The 19,368-nt window shown below is 39.8% G+C and overlaps 1 protein-coding gene across 1 annotated transcript in view; it reads right to left on the reverse strand.

Moving 5' to 3' along the window:
• CUL5 (cullin 5) overlaps window positions 1-18,287 on the reverse strand; it is a gene marked incomplete at both ends in the record, with an annotated part of 71,410 nt that extends 53,123 nt beyond the window's left edge. The window contains 3 exons of the mRNA XM_084249944.1: window positions 2,434-2,533; window positions 15,952-16,061; window positions 18,195-18,287. Coding sequence (XP_084106070.1) covers window positions 2,434-2,533; window positions 15,952-16,061; window positions 18,195-18,287 — 303 coding nt within the window. The remainder of the gene's footprint in view (window positions 1-2,433; window positions 2,534-15,951; window positions 16,062-18,194) is intronic.
• Window positions 18,288-19,368: the final 1,081 nt, after the last annotated feature.

Below are 19,368 nucleotides of genomic sequence, written 5' to 3' on the forward strand. Positions count from 1 at the left end.
TCACAAAAATCTTGTGCACAAATGTTCATTGCATCATTATTTAAAATAGACAAAAAGTGGGAAAAACAAATGCCTTTAATGAACTAAATGTGGGAGAGTCATACAAGAGAATATTATTCAGTGATTCAAAAGGAATGAAGTACTGACAAATGCTATCACAGATGAACCATGAAAACATTATCATAAGTGAAAGAAGCCAGTTATAAAAGGTCACATATATATGATTTCACTTCATAGGAGGTGTCCAAAATAAACAAATGCATAGAGCAGAAAGCAGATTAGTGGTTGCCAGGGTTTCGGGAGGGGATTACTACTAGGGGAGTAACCACTAGGGGTTACTACTAGGGGAGTACTGCTAATGGGCACAGTTTATTTTTGGAGAGAAGAAAATGCTCTAGGATTAGTGGCATGGTTGTGCAACTTTATGAACAATTAAAAGATAGTAGAGTCTATTTCTCCCTCACTAGACTTTGGGCTGTTCTTATGAGGTGCTCTGAGCAACAGAACGCATCCATGTGACATTGAGACTTCCAAGCCAAGACCTGAAGCAATCTTGTAGATTGTACTATCACCTCAAAGGCTGGTGTTCCTAAGAATGAGAAACTAGCTAAGGGGACAGAGGCCCAACTGAGAGCCACATAACAGGTATGTGAGTAAAAATCTCCTAGACCATCCAGTGCCTGCAGCGTCACCAGTAGATTGCTGCCAAATTAGTAAGATTCAGCAAAATCTGGTGAGCATACCAAATTGTTAAATCTCAAAATTATACGGGAAAAAAAGTGATATTAAAAAAAGAAGAAAAAGCCAACTTCCCAGTAACTTCCCAGACATTGTACATTTATTTTCACTTTCCTTTTTTGTCAGTTTAAATAATGCTATAATAAAATTTTAATGATACTGTCTTTCCTGTTTAGGAGATTCAGTCTTTCCTAAGAAGATAAGCTCAATTAGTCTAGTAATCAACTAGTAAAAATAACGCACAAAGTTATTTACTTAAAGATTTAAAATCTTTTAGAAGATGACTGGCACTTTTATTCCTATGATTTAACTGCTCTGAATCAGTGACCCTAAGTCCCAACCTCTGGTTCTTGCTGAGGTCTACATTACAGACTTTACTGAGTCATATTACAGTGAAACCTTTAGCATATTTTGCTTTCTAATGTGAAGCATATTTTTAAACATTTGCTAACGGTTTCTAAGCTGACATTATGAGTCTGTTTCTAGAAACTGAAGAATAAAGCTCTACCAATTTGAAATAAACATAATTTATCATCACCAGAACTCAAACAGATAAACTGATAAGCATTCCACTGCCAGTTTAAACTGTATTTCTACATCAGTTCTAGAAAAAACAAGTTTTGATTAAATTGAGATATTGAAACATTTAATTTTTCTGAGCAAAGCCTGAAAACAAGATTTATTTACATCAAAAGATAATTTCCTATTGAACTATATATTTTTTGAATCATTTATCAAGATGGCAGAATGAATGGTGTTAATAAATCATTTCACTTTGTTAGTAATATCCAATGCAACACCATTCTTACTTTACCATAATGGCTACAAGCAGAATTAAATACAAACCAATCAAGAATCAATTTCAATGTCTTTAAGTCACACATGGATAAATTCATTTTTAATTTCCAACTGTTTAAGCAGCTATTAATTTAAAAATATTTCTAGCAGACAACTTTTACTAAATGTATACGACACAGATGTAAAAAATCAACTGATAGCCTTTTCAAACTTCATTTTATAAAAAGGAAAATCATCTCGCGTCCTTAAGACCTCCTTCAAAGTAGTGAGGAATGCATGAGTGAAGCCATAGAGGATTCAATGTAGAATATGCAGGATTTGAAAATATACTTTACCTCTCCATTAATTTTTCCCAAAAGACAAAGGTGTTAATAAAACAAAACAAACAAAACTAGCTCTTGCATAATTGACCTAATGCCTAAATGAGCTTTGTCTTCATTTCAATAATATTAAACACATATATATTATCAATTCAAGAGTGCTGAATTTCAGCTCAGCAGCAGCAATGCAAAGGACAGTCCAAGGATAATACATCGGAGAAGTATCTGGAATTGAAGAAAATTACTGTCAGCTTCCAAAGAGGTATAAACCGTGAGAAAAAAAAAAAAAAAAAACAGATTTATGTGGACTGATGTGCAGCTAAAAAGTAATGGTGGTGGGGGACTTCTAAAGGATGCATCTTTTAATTGAAGAAATAACATACTCGCTTGACAGAAATGTCACTGAAGGGGAAAAAAAACAAAGAACAACAATCATTTCATTTAAAAATCTACTTAACAAATGTCAAAAGTCAATGTGATATCTTCGAATTACTTCAGGAAGTCCTACATTCAAAATCAGAAAATATGATATTCTCTGAGTAAAGCCTTAAACTTAATATAAAAATTAAGAACTTACTGCTTGTGCTTGCTTAATAAACTCAAGAATATCTTCTTTTAAAGCCTGATGAATTTTTGCTGGGCCTTTATCATCCCAGAGACAGACTGCATGCACATCCCTATAAAAATAAAAATGGTAAATAATCTTTAACACGGGAACATGAACAAAGACAAAACTCATAATAAATGCAGTATAAATAGTTCCCATGAGCCAAGCTAGACCAAGCTCAGGGTGCTTGAATCATTTATATGAACCAGGCATTCTTTGGAAGCTGACTCACAAAATATATTTGTTTCTATTCTTTTTTCCTTTGTGATTGTTTTCCTCCTTAAATTTCTACTTACTTAATAAGACATTTTTAATTATAAAGGCATGCCCTCCTCTCTCAATCCATCACGCAATCCCATTCCCCAAAGTTAATAATTACTTTTTAAAAAGATTTATTTTATTTATACAAGGGTTGGGGTACAGGCCAGAGGCACAGAAGGGCGAGAGTATTCACCAGAGACAGAGTGGGGAGCGGAACAGGCAGACAGAGAGAAAGCACTGCTGAGGGGAGCAGCGGGTGAGATAAGAGAGGTCTGCCGCGCCATGTGGGTATCTCCTGGTCAGCCGGGAATCAAACCGGCGCTGCAGAGGCTGTGGACAGCTTCACAGCTCTGCGCTCAACCCGCTGAGCCATTGGGACGGCCCAAAGTTAATAATTATTAATAAGTCCTTTTAAGTCTTCAGTATAAAACATGTAAACTATTCTTCTTTAAAAAAGTTGTCATTTAAATCTTATTACAGTGATTCTCCTAGCTTCTTCCATATATTTATTACATGTATATATCAATTCCCACTGTATCTGTTATTTAAAAACATAACAAAAACAAAAGGTCTCATAATTTGGTATACAAAAACTGTGAATTTAAAAAGCTGACATACTTTACCCAAAGGTCAACTATTGAAAAATATTTACGATTAACACTATACAAAGTTCATTTAATTACCAAGTTTTAGGGTAGGGAAACATAACAAAAGGATAAAAACTTATATCAAGAAATTTTTATTATAGAATGTTCCCCCAGTGACTCATTCAGTATTTAATGGAACCCCTGTTAATAGGCTTCTGGACCCAGTTCCAACACGTTGTGGAGGCTTCCCCAAATCAACAAGCAATTCTCAGACACAGGCAGTGTCCGAGAATTTAACTCAATTCTGACACTCTCTACCCACAGACAGCATCAGATTCTAAAGGTAAAGGGTTCAGTCCCCACAGACCACCCTTTTCTTCAGATATCAACTGTAAGCCCAAGTTGTGAGCTGTGCTTCTTAGCAATTGGCTACAAACTGGAGGTTTCAATCAACCCCAGACTTAGGATGCCAATCACAAGTTCAGGCTCTTAAACCCTTTGCTGCGTTAGATTGATTTGCTAGAATGGCTCACAGAATTCTGGAAACTGAATTCAGCTTACTGATATATTACAAAGGGTATTTAGGGATAAAAATCAACAGCCAGATGAAGAGAAACATGGGCAAAGTCTTGAAGAAAAGATAGTCTGTCCTCATGGAGCCTGGGGTCTGTCATGGTGACACATGGAAGCATTCTGGCTCCCTCACCTAGAAGCTCTACGAATCCCCTCCTTTGGAGTTTTTATACAAACATCATTAAATAGGCATGATGAATTCAGTAGTCATTGGTGACTGATTCAATCTCTACTCCCTCTGTTCCCCCAAAGGATGGTGGGATTCAAAATTCCAACAGTAATCACATGACTGGTTCAACAGGCAACCAGTGCCTATCCTTTGGTCCTACCTAAAAGTCACTTCATTATCCTAACAATGGACACCCTTAAAGCTCTCATTACTTAGAAAATCCCAAGGATTTTAGGAGCTCTGTATGAGAAATGGTGAAGAAGAAGAAACATGTATTTCTTAATACAAGCTGTAATATTATATACTGCTATAAAAAAAATCAAAGAAATCAAAATATCTCCAGAATTCTAACAGGCTGTTTGACATTCATATTCTTCAGCTCATCATTACAACACAAAGTTTTGCCTGCATAGTAATTCGAACTTGTTTTTGTTATTTGTTAAATTCATCTTAATTGTGCTATCTGGCCCAACGCCCAGCATGCAGTAAGCACACAAATATTTGTTAAATAACAATAGGTAACATCTAACTGCTTACTGTGTGCCAGATACTATTCTAAGCTGTTTTAACTCACTTAACCTTTACAGCAACTCTAAAGTATTATTACTCTTATCATCATTTTACAGATGGGAAACAGAGGCAGAGAGGTTATATAACATCTCTTTGAATACACAGCTATGATAAAAATACATGCCAAACGATTTCACCAAATGACTCTTGCAACCCTTCACCAATCCATTCAACAAACAGCAGCCAAAGTGAACTTTATAAAACTCAAACTACACATTACCTCTATACTTAACATCCTGAAATTCTCTCCCATTGTTCTTGGAATAAAATACAATAGTTCAACCACAAAGAGGGTTATTTGGCACCTCTCATTAGTAATACCCCTGAAATCCATGACTAAAACAATCTACAGCCTAAAAGAAGTTGATTGATTGGTTATAATTCAATAAATTCACAACTACTAGACGTAAACACAAGATGGTTTAGGGATTCAAGGAGGGTGAGCGTAGAAAGGAAAAGGGAAGGTTCCCTACAAGAGTTTGTTCCTAAGCCTAACCTTAAAGAACCAGTGGAATTTTGCCAGGCAAAGGTGGAAATGGGTGGGGAAGGATATTTTATGAAGTAATAGTGTTAGCAAAGAACTGTGGTTCACTATAGTATTTGCAGTGAATGTAAACAAATCAGTGTGGTTATTATTGTAGAAAGAGGGAAGTGATAAGAAATTGGGCAAACTTTTCTTTAGACCCTATGTTTAGTCACTCCAGAAGGGACATAAAGTATACATCGCGTAAATTACTCTCCCATTTAGACATTTCCACCCATCACAGCAACCCATGTCACAATCACCATTACCTTTTAATTAGTTTATTATAAGAAAAACTAACACATATTGATTGCTTACTGCATTTTACACATACTGTCTTGTGTGTTAGTTTAGGTCTACCAGGGAGCAGGTGGAATTAGACATATGAGAGATTTATTGAAGGAAATGCTTGTGAGAGAAAATGGGAAGTGAACTACAGCAAGATGGGCAAGCAATCTACCCACAACACCAGTGTGATCCCTGTAGGGAAGAACAGGAAAGGAGGTTGGGTACACAGGAGTCTTAGGCTGCAGTGCAGTTCTAAGAAACTCGGGTAAAGGCTGTTGGAGACTTTTGCAGCCGATCCAGAATAGGACTACCTCTATATCTCTACCATACCCACACTACTGCTGGGCATATCGAATGGGTTTGTCTAAGGAAAGAGAGAAGAGTGTAGCAAAGGATATGGGGTTGGCTAGCTCCCTAGAAATAGTACCCAAAAGTCAAAATTGTAATCACTCTAATTCATCATCTCCAGATCCCTTTTCTCAACCTCCAGATACTCTTGTGTTGCTGCATCAGAGGATTATATTCTCAGTATACTCATTATTCAAAACACAATGTACTCAGGATCACACAAGATATACCTAATGTACTGGATACATAGGATGTAACAAGATTCCAGTTAACTTTTTTTTAAAGATTTATTTATCTATGCATACAAGAACTGGAGCACATGCCAGAGGTGCAGGAGGCAAGAGGATTCACCAGAGACAGAGTGCGGAGCAGAACAGGCAGATCTGCTGAAATACACTGCTGAAGGGAGCAGCGGGCAAGACAGGAGAGGTCTGCTGTTCCATGCGGGTAGCTCCCTGGCCAGCCAGGGATCGAACCTGTGCTGCAGAGGCTGCGGATAACTTCACAGTGCTGTGCACAACAATCCCCCGCGCCATCAGGGAGGCCCAGATTCCAGTCAACTTTTACACATTCTAATGAACATATTATAATACTTGAGTACTGTATGATAATACCCTTAGTCCACTATATATTCCCACCCTTGAATCTGTTCTCTTCCATTCCTTCATAGAAGTAATCAGGCCTGAATGTGTTATTTTTTTCCCCAAGTTTTCCAACATACTATAGCAATTTCTGTACTTTATAGAAATCATTATCAAGTAATTTTTTCATGCAACATTGTTTCTGATATTTACCAAGGTGCATGCAGTTTTAGTTCATGCACTTTATCTGTTATATCAAAAGGAATTTCACCATAAAAGGGAAAGAGTCATAGTGAACATCGAATAAAAAATTAACTGAGTAGAAAGAAACACTCTCTTTAAATATATAACCAAAGTACTTTTTTTAAAAAAAAAGATTTATTTATTTATGCTTACAAGAGCTGGGGTAAAGGGCAGAGATGCGGGAGGTAAGAGGATTCACCAGAGACAGTGGGGAACAGAACAGGCAGTTTGACCAAAGTACACTGCTGAGGGGAGCAGCGGGCGAGAGAGGAGAGGTCTGCTATGCTATGTGGGTTGCTTCCTGGCCAGAGGGTCACACTGCAGAGGCAGGGGATTGCTTCACAGTGTGCTGTTTAACCCCTTGGGCCACCAGGGAGGCCCCCCAAAGTACTTTTAAAGACGGACCTGCTCTTAGGGAAATTCCTTTTAAATAACTAAGTAGAAAAATCAAGGAGCTGGAGAGTGGAAGAGGGAGGAAGGAAGTTTTTCAAGGTTTCAAGGGGACAGAGAGGGAATGGAAGAAGAAACAGGAGGTAAATAGTATCCAACTTCTTGGGTGGAAGAGAAGTAAAGGAACAATAATGTGATCTGGCATAAAAAATAATTATTATTCCAGTGAATAGCAGCACCACATGCTTCTGAAAACAGGAAAGTACCCAACCACTTAATGGAAGTGAACTTACAGATTAACAAAAATAAGGAAAAGGAAAAATGAGGACATAGTGTCTAACAAACGATAGTTATGAAACAATAAAGACAAGAATGTCAGACATAACACTAAAATTCAACTGAATAAATTATCCCTTTAGATGACACCATGCCTTTCAAAAGGACAATTATTATATGATTCCATTGTTATGAACTATTTAGAATAGGCAAACAGTAGAATAGAGGTTATCAGGGACTAGGGAATACGGTATGAGGAGTTACCACTTAAAGGGTACAGAGCTTCTGTTTAGGAAATTGAGGCTCTGAAAATGAGTAACGTTCACGTTTACTCAACATTGTGAATGTACTTGGTGCCACTGAATGATATCCTTAAGAGAGATAAAATGGTGAATTTTCTGTAATGTGTATTTAAAAAGAAAATTTAATAAAAGGGAATAACAAAACAAGTGTGTCCTAAGAAAAACTAGGTGAAAACAAACTAAAAGATATCTGAGTGGCAATACTGATAATATTTTAAAAAGATGGGCCTCCCCTGGTGGTGCAGGTGGTTGAGCGAAGCGCTATGAAGCTGTCTGCAGCCTCTGCAGCACAGGTTTGATCCTGGCCAGCCGGCAAGATACCCACATGGTGAGGCAGACCTCTCCTGTCTCGCCCGCTGCTCCCCTCAGCAGTGTATTTCAGTCAGTCTGCCTGTTTGTTCCCTGCTCTGTCTCTGGTGAATCCTCTCACCCTCCCACACATCTGGCCTGTACCTCGGTTCTTGGATGCATGAATAAATATTTTTTTAAAAGTCAAAAAAATAAAAAGAAAAAAGAAAGAAATAGAGCATTATCTGATAAAAAGTATTATTTGTGATAAAAGCAAGATATAATGATAGAAAGACTTATAAAGGTACACAATGATAAAAATACTATTTGTGAAGACAATAATTTAGAACAAAAATATCTATCCTAATGTAAAAAAAAAAACTTAGAAATGTTAAGAACCTGAAACAAATACACTGGGATACTTTTACACATCTTTCTATGAGGATGCACTGTGCTGAAAACATTAATCTCAGTTAACAGTGGCTTAGACCACCGAGTTGCTCTCATATGCCAAGAAATCTAGAGGTAGGCAACTGAGATATTTGTTGGGGGACTCACTGGACTCTTGCTCTTCCCACAAGATGGCAATCTTGACATGTTAGACTATTATCCCTGTTGGTGTTAATGGGGGAACAGGGGTCAGTGCCAAGCACATTAGTTTAATTCATCTGGGAAGCAAAAACTTTCCTAGAAGTCTTCCCACAGATTTAAGTTTGCCAGAAACTTGTCTCATGGTCATCCTAGCAGCAAGAGAGGCCAAATAAGTGAATGTTAAATTACCCAACCTCTTCGGCAGAAGGGACATAAGGTTGAGTCATTTGGGAATGGGTGGCCCTTAGTTAATCAAAATCTCCCAATATTTGAAAGTCAGTTGTAAAAAAATTAAGGACATAGAGAAATTTTAAAATATAATTAATAGGGCCTCCTTGGGGTTAAGTCTCAGCAATATTACTGCTGCCAGCCTCAGTTCAAGCCCTGGGCAGGGAGCTAACCCACATATGGCCCAGCAGACCTCTCTTGTCTTGCCCATTGCTCCCCTTGGCAGTGTATTTCAGTAGATCCACCTGTATTTCAATAGATCTGTCTCTGCTGAATTCTCTCACCCCCTGCACCTCTGGACTACACCCCAGTTCTTTGCATAAATAAGTAAACAAATCTTTAAAATACATATGTAATTAATAGATATGATTTATGATAGAGATTCCTGCAACTCTTTTTTTTAGATTTATTTATTTATTTATACATACATACATACACACATACATACATACATACATACATACATACATACAAGCACTGGGTACAGTCAGAAGCGCGGGAGGGTGAGAGAATTCACCAGAGCCAGAGCAGGGAGCAGAACAGGCAGAAGGACCGAAGTACACTGCTGAGGGGAGCTGCGGTGGCAGGAGAGGTCTGCGCGCCATGCGGGACCCTCCTCCAGTGGCCGGGGAGCAGCAGGAGATCGAACCGGCGCTGCAGAGGCTGTGGGCAGCTTCGCAACCCAGCGCTCAACTGCTGCGCCACCAGGGAGGCCCGATTTCTGCAACTCTTAAGAGAGAATTTTTTTCCTAAGTGTATATGCATCTTTTTTTTTTTTAAAGATTTATTTATTTATGCATACAAGACCTGGGTTACAGGCCAGAGATGCGGGGGGTGACAGGATTCACCAGAGACAGAGTGGGGAACAGAACACGCAGACTGAGTTAAATACACTGCTGAGGGGAGCAGCAGGCAAGAGAGGAGAGGTCTGCTGTGCCATGTGGGTTGCTCCATGGCCAGCCAGGGATTGAACTCACGCTGCAGAGGCTTTGGATTACTTCAGAGCGCGGTGCTTAACCCCTTGCGCCACCAGGGAGGCCCTGTATATGCATCTTAAAAGAGATTTTTATAGGCTATTTCTTGGTTCATAATCCATAACAAATAAATAAATGAAAAAAAGATTCACTATGTAGAAATTAAGTTCCAGAGTAGTACATGGATTAAAGGGAAAAAAATAAAGAAAAATTATTACGAATCAAAAAAGCAATAAAAAACATTTCATACTACCAAACCTACGGTAACAAAAGCAGTTTAAAGGAAAAAAATGTATATACTTAAATGCTTTCACTTTAAAGCATAAAAGATATCAAAACAACTATGAATTCATTTTAAGAAACCAGAAAAAGAACAAAATAAATCAAAGAAACCAGAAAAGACATTAATAAAGAAGCAAATTGAATCTGATGAGCAAAACTGAAAATAAATGGAATGACTATTTTTCTTTTCAAAGACAATTTTTGATTTTTTTCCTTTTCTCTGATGCACAACTAGTTTATATTTTATTAAGTTTTATCTCTCTTTTCTTTTACATTTAATTTGGGTTTTCTTTCTCATTTCTTTAAATAAAAACTGGGGCCTCCCTGGTAGTGCAAGGTTGGTTAAGCACACAGCACTTTGAAGCTATCTGCAGCCTCTGCAGCATGAGTTCAATCACTGGCCAGGGAGGTGACCCACATGGCGCAGCAGACCTCTCCTTTCTCACCTGCTGCTCCCCTCAGAAGTGTATTTCAGTCAGTCTGCCTGCTCTGTTCCCCACTCTGTCTCTGGCCAATCCTTTCACCCCCCCCATCTCTGGCCTGTACCCCAATTCTTGTATGCATAAATAAATAAATCTTTCAAAAAAATAAAAACGTAGGCCACTGATCTTTAGCTTTTTCCCCCATACATGCACTGGTGGTAATAAACTTAGTATTTATGCATTTCTTAGGTGGATCCAACAAATTCTGATGATATATTGTCATTATTATTCACCTCCAAATATTTTTAATGTTTGAACTGCTTTCCTCGCTGACTTATGAATTTATTCATTAGTACAACATTACATTTCTAAGTAGCTGGTGCTTTCTAGTTCATAAAAGAAATATAAAAGCTGATATCCACATAAAAAATACTCAATTTCATTAGTCATCAGGGAAATAGAAACTAAAATCACAATGCTCTACCACTACAGCACCACTGGAATGGCTAAAATGAAAACAATATCAAGTGTTAATGTTACTGAGAATGTTAAGAGACAGGCACAACAACCTCAGAAAGTCTGTGTTAGTACCTATGAAGGCTGAAAACACAAGTGTGAACAAACAATTTTATAACCAAGAAATTCCACTTCTGTTTGTCTCAACAGAAATACATATAAATGTTCACCAAAAAATATGTTCAAGGGCCTCCCTGGTGGCGCAAGGGGTTAAGCGCCGCACTATGAAGCAATCTGCAGACTCTGCAGCACGAGTTCGATCCCCGGCCAGCCAGGGAGCAACCCACATTGCACAGCAGACCTCTCCTGACTCGCCCTGCTCCCTTCAGCAGTGTACTTTGGTCAATCTGCCTGTTCTGTTCCCCACTGTCTCTGGTGAATCCTCTCACCCCCACTCACCACCCCCACATCTCTGCCCTGTACCCCAGCTCTTGTATGCATAAATAAATAAATCCTTTAAAAAAAAAAAAAACAAACCTCACAGCACTTAAAAAAAAACTGTTCAGGGCCTCCCTGGTGGCACAGCGGTTGAGCGCTGGGTTGCAAAACTGCCCACAGCCTCTGCAGCGCCTAATGGATCCCCGACTGGATCCCGGGCTGCTCCCCAGCCACCGGAGGAGGGTCCCACATGGCGCGGAGACCTCTCCTGCCGCCCACTACTCCCCTCAGCAGTGTGCTTCAGTCCCTCTGGCTGCTCTGTTCCCTGCTCTGGCTCTGGTGAATTCTCTCACCCTCCCGTGCTTCTGACTGTACCCAGTGCTTGCATAAATAAATAAATAAATAAACAAACAAATAAATAAAAATAAATCTTAAAAAAAAATGTTCAAGACTTCACAGCAGCACTAATCATAATAGTTCACAACTGAAATCAACTCAAATGTCTATTAAGCAGAGAGGGCTAAATTCATAAAAAGACATACAATACTACAAGGGAAAGGTACTACGGAAACTACATGCACTAATAAGTCTCATAAACTTAATGTAGCAAAAGACATCAAACACAACAGTACATTTTGTATGATTCTGTTTATATATAGTTCAAAAGCAAGTAAATTATACTAGAAGTGAGGCAGGAAGCTAATTTTTAGAGGGCAAGTAGTTCCCTAGTCAGGGTAGAGGGAACTATGAGTTCTATTACATTTGGTTTCTTTATGTAGGTGCTGGTTACATAAATGTGCTCCCTCTGTAAAAATTACACTAATAGTCCATATTTCAATAAAAAGTTTACATGAAAGTTAAAAAATAGTAAAGATGATTCTGGGGGCCTCTCTGGTGACCTAGGGATTAAGTCTCACCTCTACAACCTAAGTTGATCCCCGGCCAAGGAGCTGACTCACATGGCTCATCAGACCTCTCCTGTCTCGCCCATTGCTCCCCTTAGCAGTGTATTTCAGTTAATCCGCGTATTCTGCTCCCCACTCTGTCTCTGGTGAATCCTCTCACCCACCCACCCCCTGAACCTCTAACCTACACCCTAGTTATTCGATGCAAAGAAAGAAAAAAAAAAAAAAAAAGGCAATTCTGAAGGGGTTCCTGTGTAGTCAGTGAATTCAGTAACTATAAAATTCCTTCCAAGGAAAGCAAAATTATTTTGTTGAAAAAAGTATTTTAAAAAGAACCCAAAAATGGTTTATAGGAAAATAAAAATGGATCAACTACTTAAGACACAGATCAATGAAGCTATGTAGAATTAGGGATAAAAAGTTAGCTATAACCATATACACAAGTATACCACTTAAAATTTTAAGATAACAAATTTTTGAACCTACAGGTTTTGGTGCTGCAGGGAAGGGAAATGGAATTTAAACTAAGTAATAAAATAAATCTCCCTAATGAATAATATTTACTATCATATTTACCTATTGGTGTCTGTGAGAAAAGGGACACACATGTAAACAAAATCTTCAAATAGAAAACATGCTGGCAGTTTAAAAAGCAGTTTCAGCTGCTATTGAGAGCTTGCGAAATCAAGTGTCTGACCCTTAGAGGGAGATTTTCTGGCCCACTGTGCCTATTTCTGAGTGGATCAATTTGGATTCTAACACTGACAAGATAAAAGGGCTTAGCAAAATTTGTCAGCTGGACTTGGAACAAGACTGATCTGCAGTATCTTGGCTTTGCTGTGGCTGAAGGAAAAGGAGCTGGCTCTTCTAGATCCTGAATTCACATATCCTAATTTCCTGGATCTGACTCTAAGCTGGAGCCTGACACTATCTTCAACCTCAACACAGCTGTGCAATCTGAAGCGGGCATATGTTCAATGAACAGGACTCTGACTTAAGGACTGGTGACTGAAGACTTAAGACAACCTCTGTGGAGTCATAAATTGAAAACATCAAGGATTCTGGCTGAACCAACTAAAGCACCTACAGACAGATGCCCCCAAACAAGGGCTGATTCACTGATAAGGCCAGCTGAAATCAACATGCTGACTGGCTCTCTATAAAGCTGACAGTGTTTTGCAACTATCCCAGGCCGGGTAGGTTCCTCATTGGTTCAGGCAGCTTGAAAGAGAAGCTTGGAGCTCTTGGCATCATCCCCACAGGTTAGGGGAAAACAAGCCAACAGGGAGACAGCATTTTAGTGCCCCCTGCAAGTGTCTATATGTTCTTTCCTCTTGTAGCTGTTTTCTGCTGCACTCTGCCACACAGTAACATTTGCTGCACTCTGTCCTCTGTGATGCTGCCCTTATATGCTGCCTCTTGGCTCAGGTGGACCCACCTACACATGCCCACACCATATTCCAGGTGTCCACCATCAAGCATGCTTACCCCGAGCTCACGCTCCCAAGTGCCTCCTACATTCAAGGCCGCAGGTGATAGCCACAGAGACCAATGGTGCAAAAGCCTAAGCAATCTTCATTTATCCTACCCAGAGCACTAACTGTATTCCTAACTTGGGGTTACTGCCCATAGCTGCAAGTTAAAAGAAGGCATTCTACCTGCTCCTTACAGAATGCACTAGACACCGCCCTCGCCCCCGCCCCTCTTCAGAGATGTCTCATTGCTGCTGACCTGTGTTTGGCTTTCTGGGTTAGTGGCAGTTTTCAGCAATGGATTAACAGCCTGATTCTATTTCAATCACCTTCACCTCATCCTTCCTTGTACACATACTTTACTAAGGCAAATGGGTTATTACACATAGTTGCTTCCAGAAAGGAACTGATCTTTTCTAGACTGCTCACTAGGTACAAATGATAAGGAAACAGAGGTGAGGTGACGTAAACCTATTTTGACAATTCCAGATTTTATCCAGACCAATTCCTAAACATGGTATGTCTCTCTAGTTAATATGTACAAAAATGTTTTTCTGTAAAAATGCTTTTGTTGTTCTTGCAGGCTTGGATGATTCAGAAAATGAAGTTTTCATTACTGAATGTGACACACTGATTTAATAAGGGAGGAAAAAAGAAGAGACAGTAACGATTTTTTCCCCCCAGAATTATTCATAAAATCGGGCCTCCCTGGTGGCACAGTGGTTGAGCGCTGGGTTGCGAAGCTGCCCGCAGCCTCTGCAGCGCCGGTTCGATCCCTGGCTGTTCCCCGGCCACCAGAGGAGGGTCCCACATGGCACGCAGACCTCTCCTGCAGCCCGCTGCTCCCCTCAGCAGTGTACTTCGGTCCTTTTGCCTGCTCTGCTCCCTGCTCTGGCTCTGGTGAATTCTCTCACCCTCCCGTGCTTCTGACTGTACCCAGTGCTTATATAAATAAATAAATAAATCTTTAAAACAAAACAAAACAAGAATTATTCATAAAATCATTTGCCTCTTTCTGAAGGAAAATCCTTGTTGTTGGTTGGCATCACAGGCTGCTGTGAGAGCTATGAATTCAAACTGACTGTCAGGTTTCACTCATACCTAACAGCACTCTGAGACAGCTGGAGCTGGCCCCAGCTCCTGCACTTTCCAAGTAGAAGGTCTCTAAATATCCACACCAGTGAGGCAAATGAATGGATGTCATGGATAGAACGACACCACTGTTTGGAATTAATGGCCTTCTGGCAGTCCATCTGAAAACAATGCCTGAACTGAATTAACTGGAGTAAAGTGGGAACTACAAAATAAAAAGCCCCAAAGGAAGGTAGGTACCCAGGGGGTCTTGTTAACCTATTCTACTTGATGGAAAGCACCATGAACTACAAGGGTACCTCGTGTGCACTAACCTTGTATTTTCGCGTGTGTAACCTATCACGACTATGCTTCAACCCTGGAAAATGATCAGGTCTGCTTCAGTTTATGCAACAAAATTATGCTATGAATTGATGCCTCGGGCCATATAAAAAGGTTCACATAGAAACTGAAAGAACAAGTCATCTGGTTTGCTACAATAAACCTTATGGTTGACGGGATTTACTCTAGCTAAATCCAGGACCTTTAACAGACACAACTGAGATCACCGCTACAGGTTGGTCTTGCCTTGCTGCATGGAGTTCTACTGGTAACAGTTTTGCTATAAAGACATTTTGGCCAGGGCCCAAAAGGAAACATAATGGGCCTGAGACCACATTCCTCAGAAAGGCCTGCTTGAGCTTGGCTGGTGCTGAGAGCTTGAATGGTCAACACTGACACACAACTTTTCCAAAATAATAACAGCTTACTGTGTTTCAACTGTTTGTAGAAACAATATGCAACATCTACCCTCCTGCTTGTGTGATGACCACCTCCAGAAACACCTTGGGTGGTACTAAGTCTCTGATGAGTTTCCTGGTAGACTATAGATCAGACAAGTCATGGATCTTGTTGCTGGGAAAATAAAATGTGGCCCGTGGGATGCCAATGGAGAGCACTCTTGAAGGTGTACCTCATTTTCCCCAGGACTTCACTCCATGTACCTTTCCTGTGCTGCTTTTGCTCTGCATTCTTTTGTGACAATAAGTCATAGTGTCAGTGTATGTTCAGTTCTGTGAGTCCTTCCAGTGTATCACTGAACCTGAAGGCAGTCTTGAGGATCCCCGATATGCTATATTTTTAAACAGGTAATCAGAATAATCTAGAGTCAACATTCCATTTGAATAGACAAACACATCAATAAACTTTCCTTCCTATTAGCAAAAGGTTAGAATTAATAAATTACTTACGAAAACAGATCAAACCACTGCTGTTTTGTAACAGATTCCTGACGTAAAAGCTTCAAAACAATTGGACGCATGAAATCCCATTTGTCTTCAAACTGAAGAGAACCTTTATTCTTAAAAAAAGAAAAAGAGAAAGTTAATTTAAATGAAAGTTAAATCAAATGTGGCCATTATTTTTTTCTTTTAAGAGAAGTACAAGGTTCAAAATATAAGATAATTCATTTTCCATAACAGAACCCCTATAAACTTAATCTGGTATCAAAGAATCAAAGGAAATGAAAAGAGAAAATTAACTGTACTAAAGTGTCCAGCGAAGAATTTAGCCTCACCCAAAGAGAAGGTCTGGCTTTTGTCCTGGGCTTCTGACTGGTAATGTTCTGGGCCGGTAATGTTATGTCTGCTAAGAGAGTGTGGGGAGCACTGGGTCATACTGAAAAACCTAATAATGTGATTTAAGTAGGGAATGGACTAAACCCAGATAGCCGTAGGGTAGGGGATAGCAAATCCAGAAATGCCAACAATGTGCTTTAGGGTAGGGACTTTGGATCAAACAACCTGGAGACTGAGATTATCCAGTGAGAAATCAACCATGCCTACATGACAAAGCCCCAATAAAAATTCTAGACACCAAACAGTTGGGTGCGTTTCCCTTGCTGGCAGGACTCCTTACACACTGTCACACATTGAGGTCAGGAGAAAAAGGCAACCTGACCATGGGAGAGGACAAGGGAAGTCCTGTGTTGGGAATTCTCTTGGATTCTGTCCGATATGTCTCTTCCTTTGGGCAATCTTTAACTTAGAGTTCTCTGTAATAAACCATAACCACAAGTAAAGCACTTTGGGGTAAGAGCTATGAGTGTGTCTAATGAGCTAACGGAACCTCAGTGGTTTGGGGAAACACCCAAATCTGCAGCTGGTGTCAGAAGTGAGGGTGGTCTTGTGTGGAGACTGTGCCCTCTAATTTTATAGTTGCCCTAAACACCCTACAAAAAAATAAACTGAAAATCTGTAGGAACCCTGAAATTGAAAATATATAAAGGAAAAAAATATAAATATACCCATCATATTTCATAATCGCAACAAGACCTGTATGCCAAACTGATGATAAGAGCACAGAATACAGAAACTGTTAGACCAATCTAACTGGAGAATGCAGATACAAATGTCTTAAATATCAGCAAAGTAAACAAGTGGTATTTCAAAAGAATGATACTGCACAATCATGAACAGGTTATTTCAGTAATGTGAAAGTGTTACAGATATACCTCCATGAAGAGGAGGCACAATTTTCCTCACCCTGACTTATAAGCAGCTGCCTTGGACTACGTATCTCAGTATACCATGAACCAGACTTCCTGAGCAAGGAAGCTATGGAACTAGGGGTGGGGCTGAGTAGCCAGATGAACCTATAAAACACAAATGGCAGGTGGGCACCCTCTCTTGCTTTTCCAGCTTTGACTTGCACCCTAATTCTGCTGAGGGGAAACCTAGAGGGGAAATGTGGAGGAGACATGTAGTGACACTTGGAAAAGAGAAAGGTGGGTGAGAGATAAGAGGAGGCTGCTCCTGGTCCTTGACAGAGACAATGCAGTTATTTTGACTACATTTTGGATTATGGGTTCTATTTTGCATTTCTCTCTTGCTGCCCCAGTGCTCTGGAACCTGCCTATCCTCTTTTCTTGTGGTTCCCTGCCAGAAGGTGTCTTAGACGGTAGCAAACTTTCAAGCTTCAGTGACCCTGCTTTGGGCCAAGCCTGTTTGGCTGGGTATTTGCTCACAAGGGGATGGGTAATGTTTTTTGAGTCTTATTAGGAATATCCTTTCTACTCCCTCTCCCTCTCTACATCCTTTCTATTAAAAAAAAAAAAATCTGTTTCTTTTGCCTTTATGCATGTAGATGGCCGAATCTCTGTCAGAGCCTGCACTCCTTAATAATTTGGAGTCCCTAGGTGCCCCTCTGTATCACTAACAATGTACAACATTGGGGGAGAAAATAATTAACATTAAGAAAGAGAGTGCACTAGCAAGCTGTAAGTTTTCATTGGCTAACTGAAGGCTACTTTATCACTATTAATTTGTTAATAAAGTCTCCTCTGCTTTAGTTCTTTTACTATTACTCAGAATAGCAAGTAGACTGAACTCACCAACTGCTAGTAAGTCTAGGATTATCTTATGCACTGGCTCTTTTTCATCAAGAAGATTTAAACATTTACCATACTCCTGACCCTCTCTCATTCACTCCTTACAGCACAAATAAGTCCCTCACAGGAACTCCTCTCAAACACATGGACCATGGGCAATCTAATAGGGACTTGGGTATTCCAAGAGGAAACAGCCATTGCAGAGACCCTAAGATGGAAGCATTTTTGATGTACACAAGGTAGAGCTAAGTAAGATAGAGGAGTAGATGAGGCTGGGAAGCAACTGAGTGGGCTCTATTAAGGCCCTAAAAGCCATTATAAAGACCTTGGCTTCTAATATAAGTGAGATGAAATCCATTAAAAGATTCTGAGTAAGAATTGACATGATATGATTTACATTTACACTATAAGGGAGTAGTGTTAAAGGCAGGTATAGGGGTTAGGAGGAAAGATGAGAGATGATAGTGACTTGGACCAGGGTAGTAGCAATGAAGGTAGTAGTTAGATTTTATATATTTTTAAAAGGTGGTGCTACAACAAAGCAAAACCAGACAATTCTAAATCAGAGAGATACTGCAGGGGAAGAGGAGGGAGAGGGGTCAGAGGGAGGGAGGGAGGAGCACATGGGTCTGTGGTGATGGTGCATCAGTGAAAGAAATTCTATGGGGACTACACCTGAGGGAGTGGGGAGAAGCAAATATTGTTTTAAAAATGATCAATAATGTAAAAAATAAAAAAATTTTTAAAAAAGGTAGTGTTATCAGAATTTCCTGAGAGTATGAAAGTGGGATAAGAGAAATGAGTAAAGCATGCCTCTAAGACTTTTGTCTAATAAAAGTCAATTTGTATATAGGGACCCATGAAATGGCGGTCACCAAGTGACCAGGCCCACATGAGAAATCTAAACCTAAGTAGGCCTACATTTAGAGAAATATCTCAATGTCAAGGAAACCTAACACCAATCACAACCCTCCATCTCTGCCTTATCTGGCTTACCTTACTCTAGAAAACAGGGCCTGCTTGACATAAGGAAATCCCTGATCTCTAACCAATCATGCTGTTTCCTGGTTGTGTATTTAACTTCTATATAAAACTCACTCTTGCCTAAAATCCTTCAAGGAGAGTGTTCCAGGGCCTCCCTGGTGGCGCAAGGAGTTAAGCACCGCACTATGAAGAGGTCCACGGCCTCTGCAGCACGTTTGATCCCTGGCCGGCCAGGGAGCAGCCCACATGGCGCAGCAGACCTCTTCTCGCTCGCCCACTGCTCCCCTCAGCAGTG

Source organism: Talpa europaea, assembly GCF_964194135.1.
Source record: "Talpa europaea genome assembly, chromosome: 12".
NCBI lineage: Eukaryota > Metazoa > Chordata > Mammalia > Eulipotyphla > Talpidae > Talpa > Talpa europaea.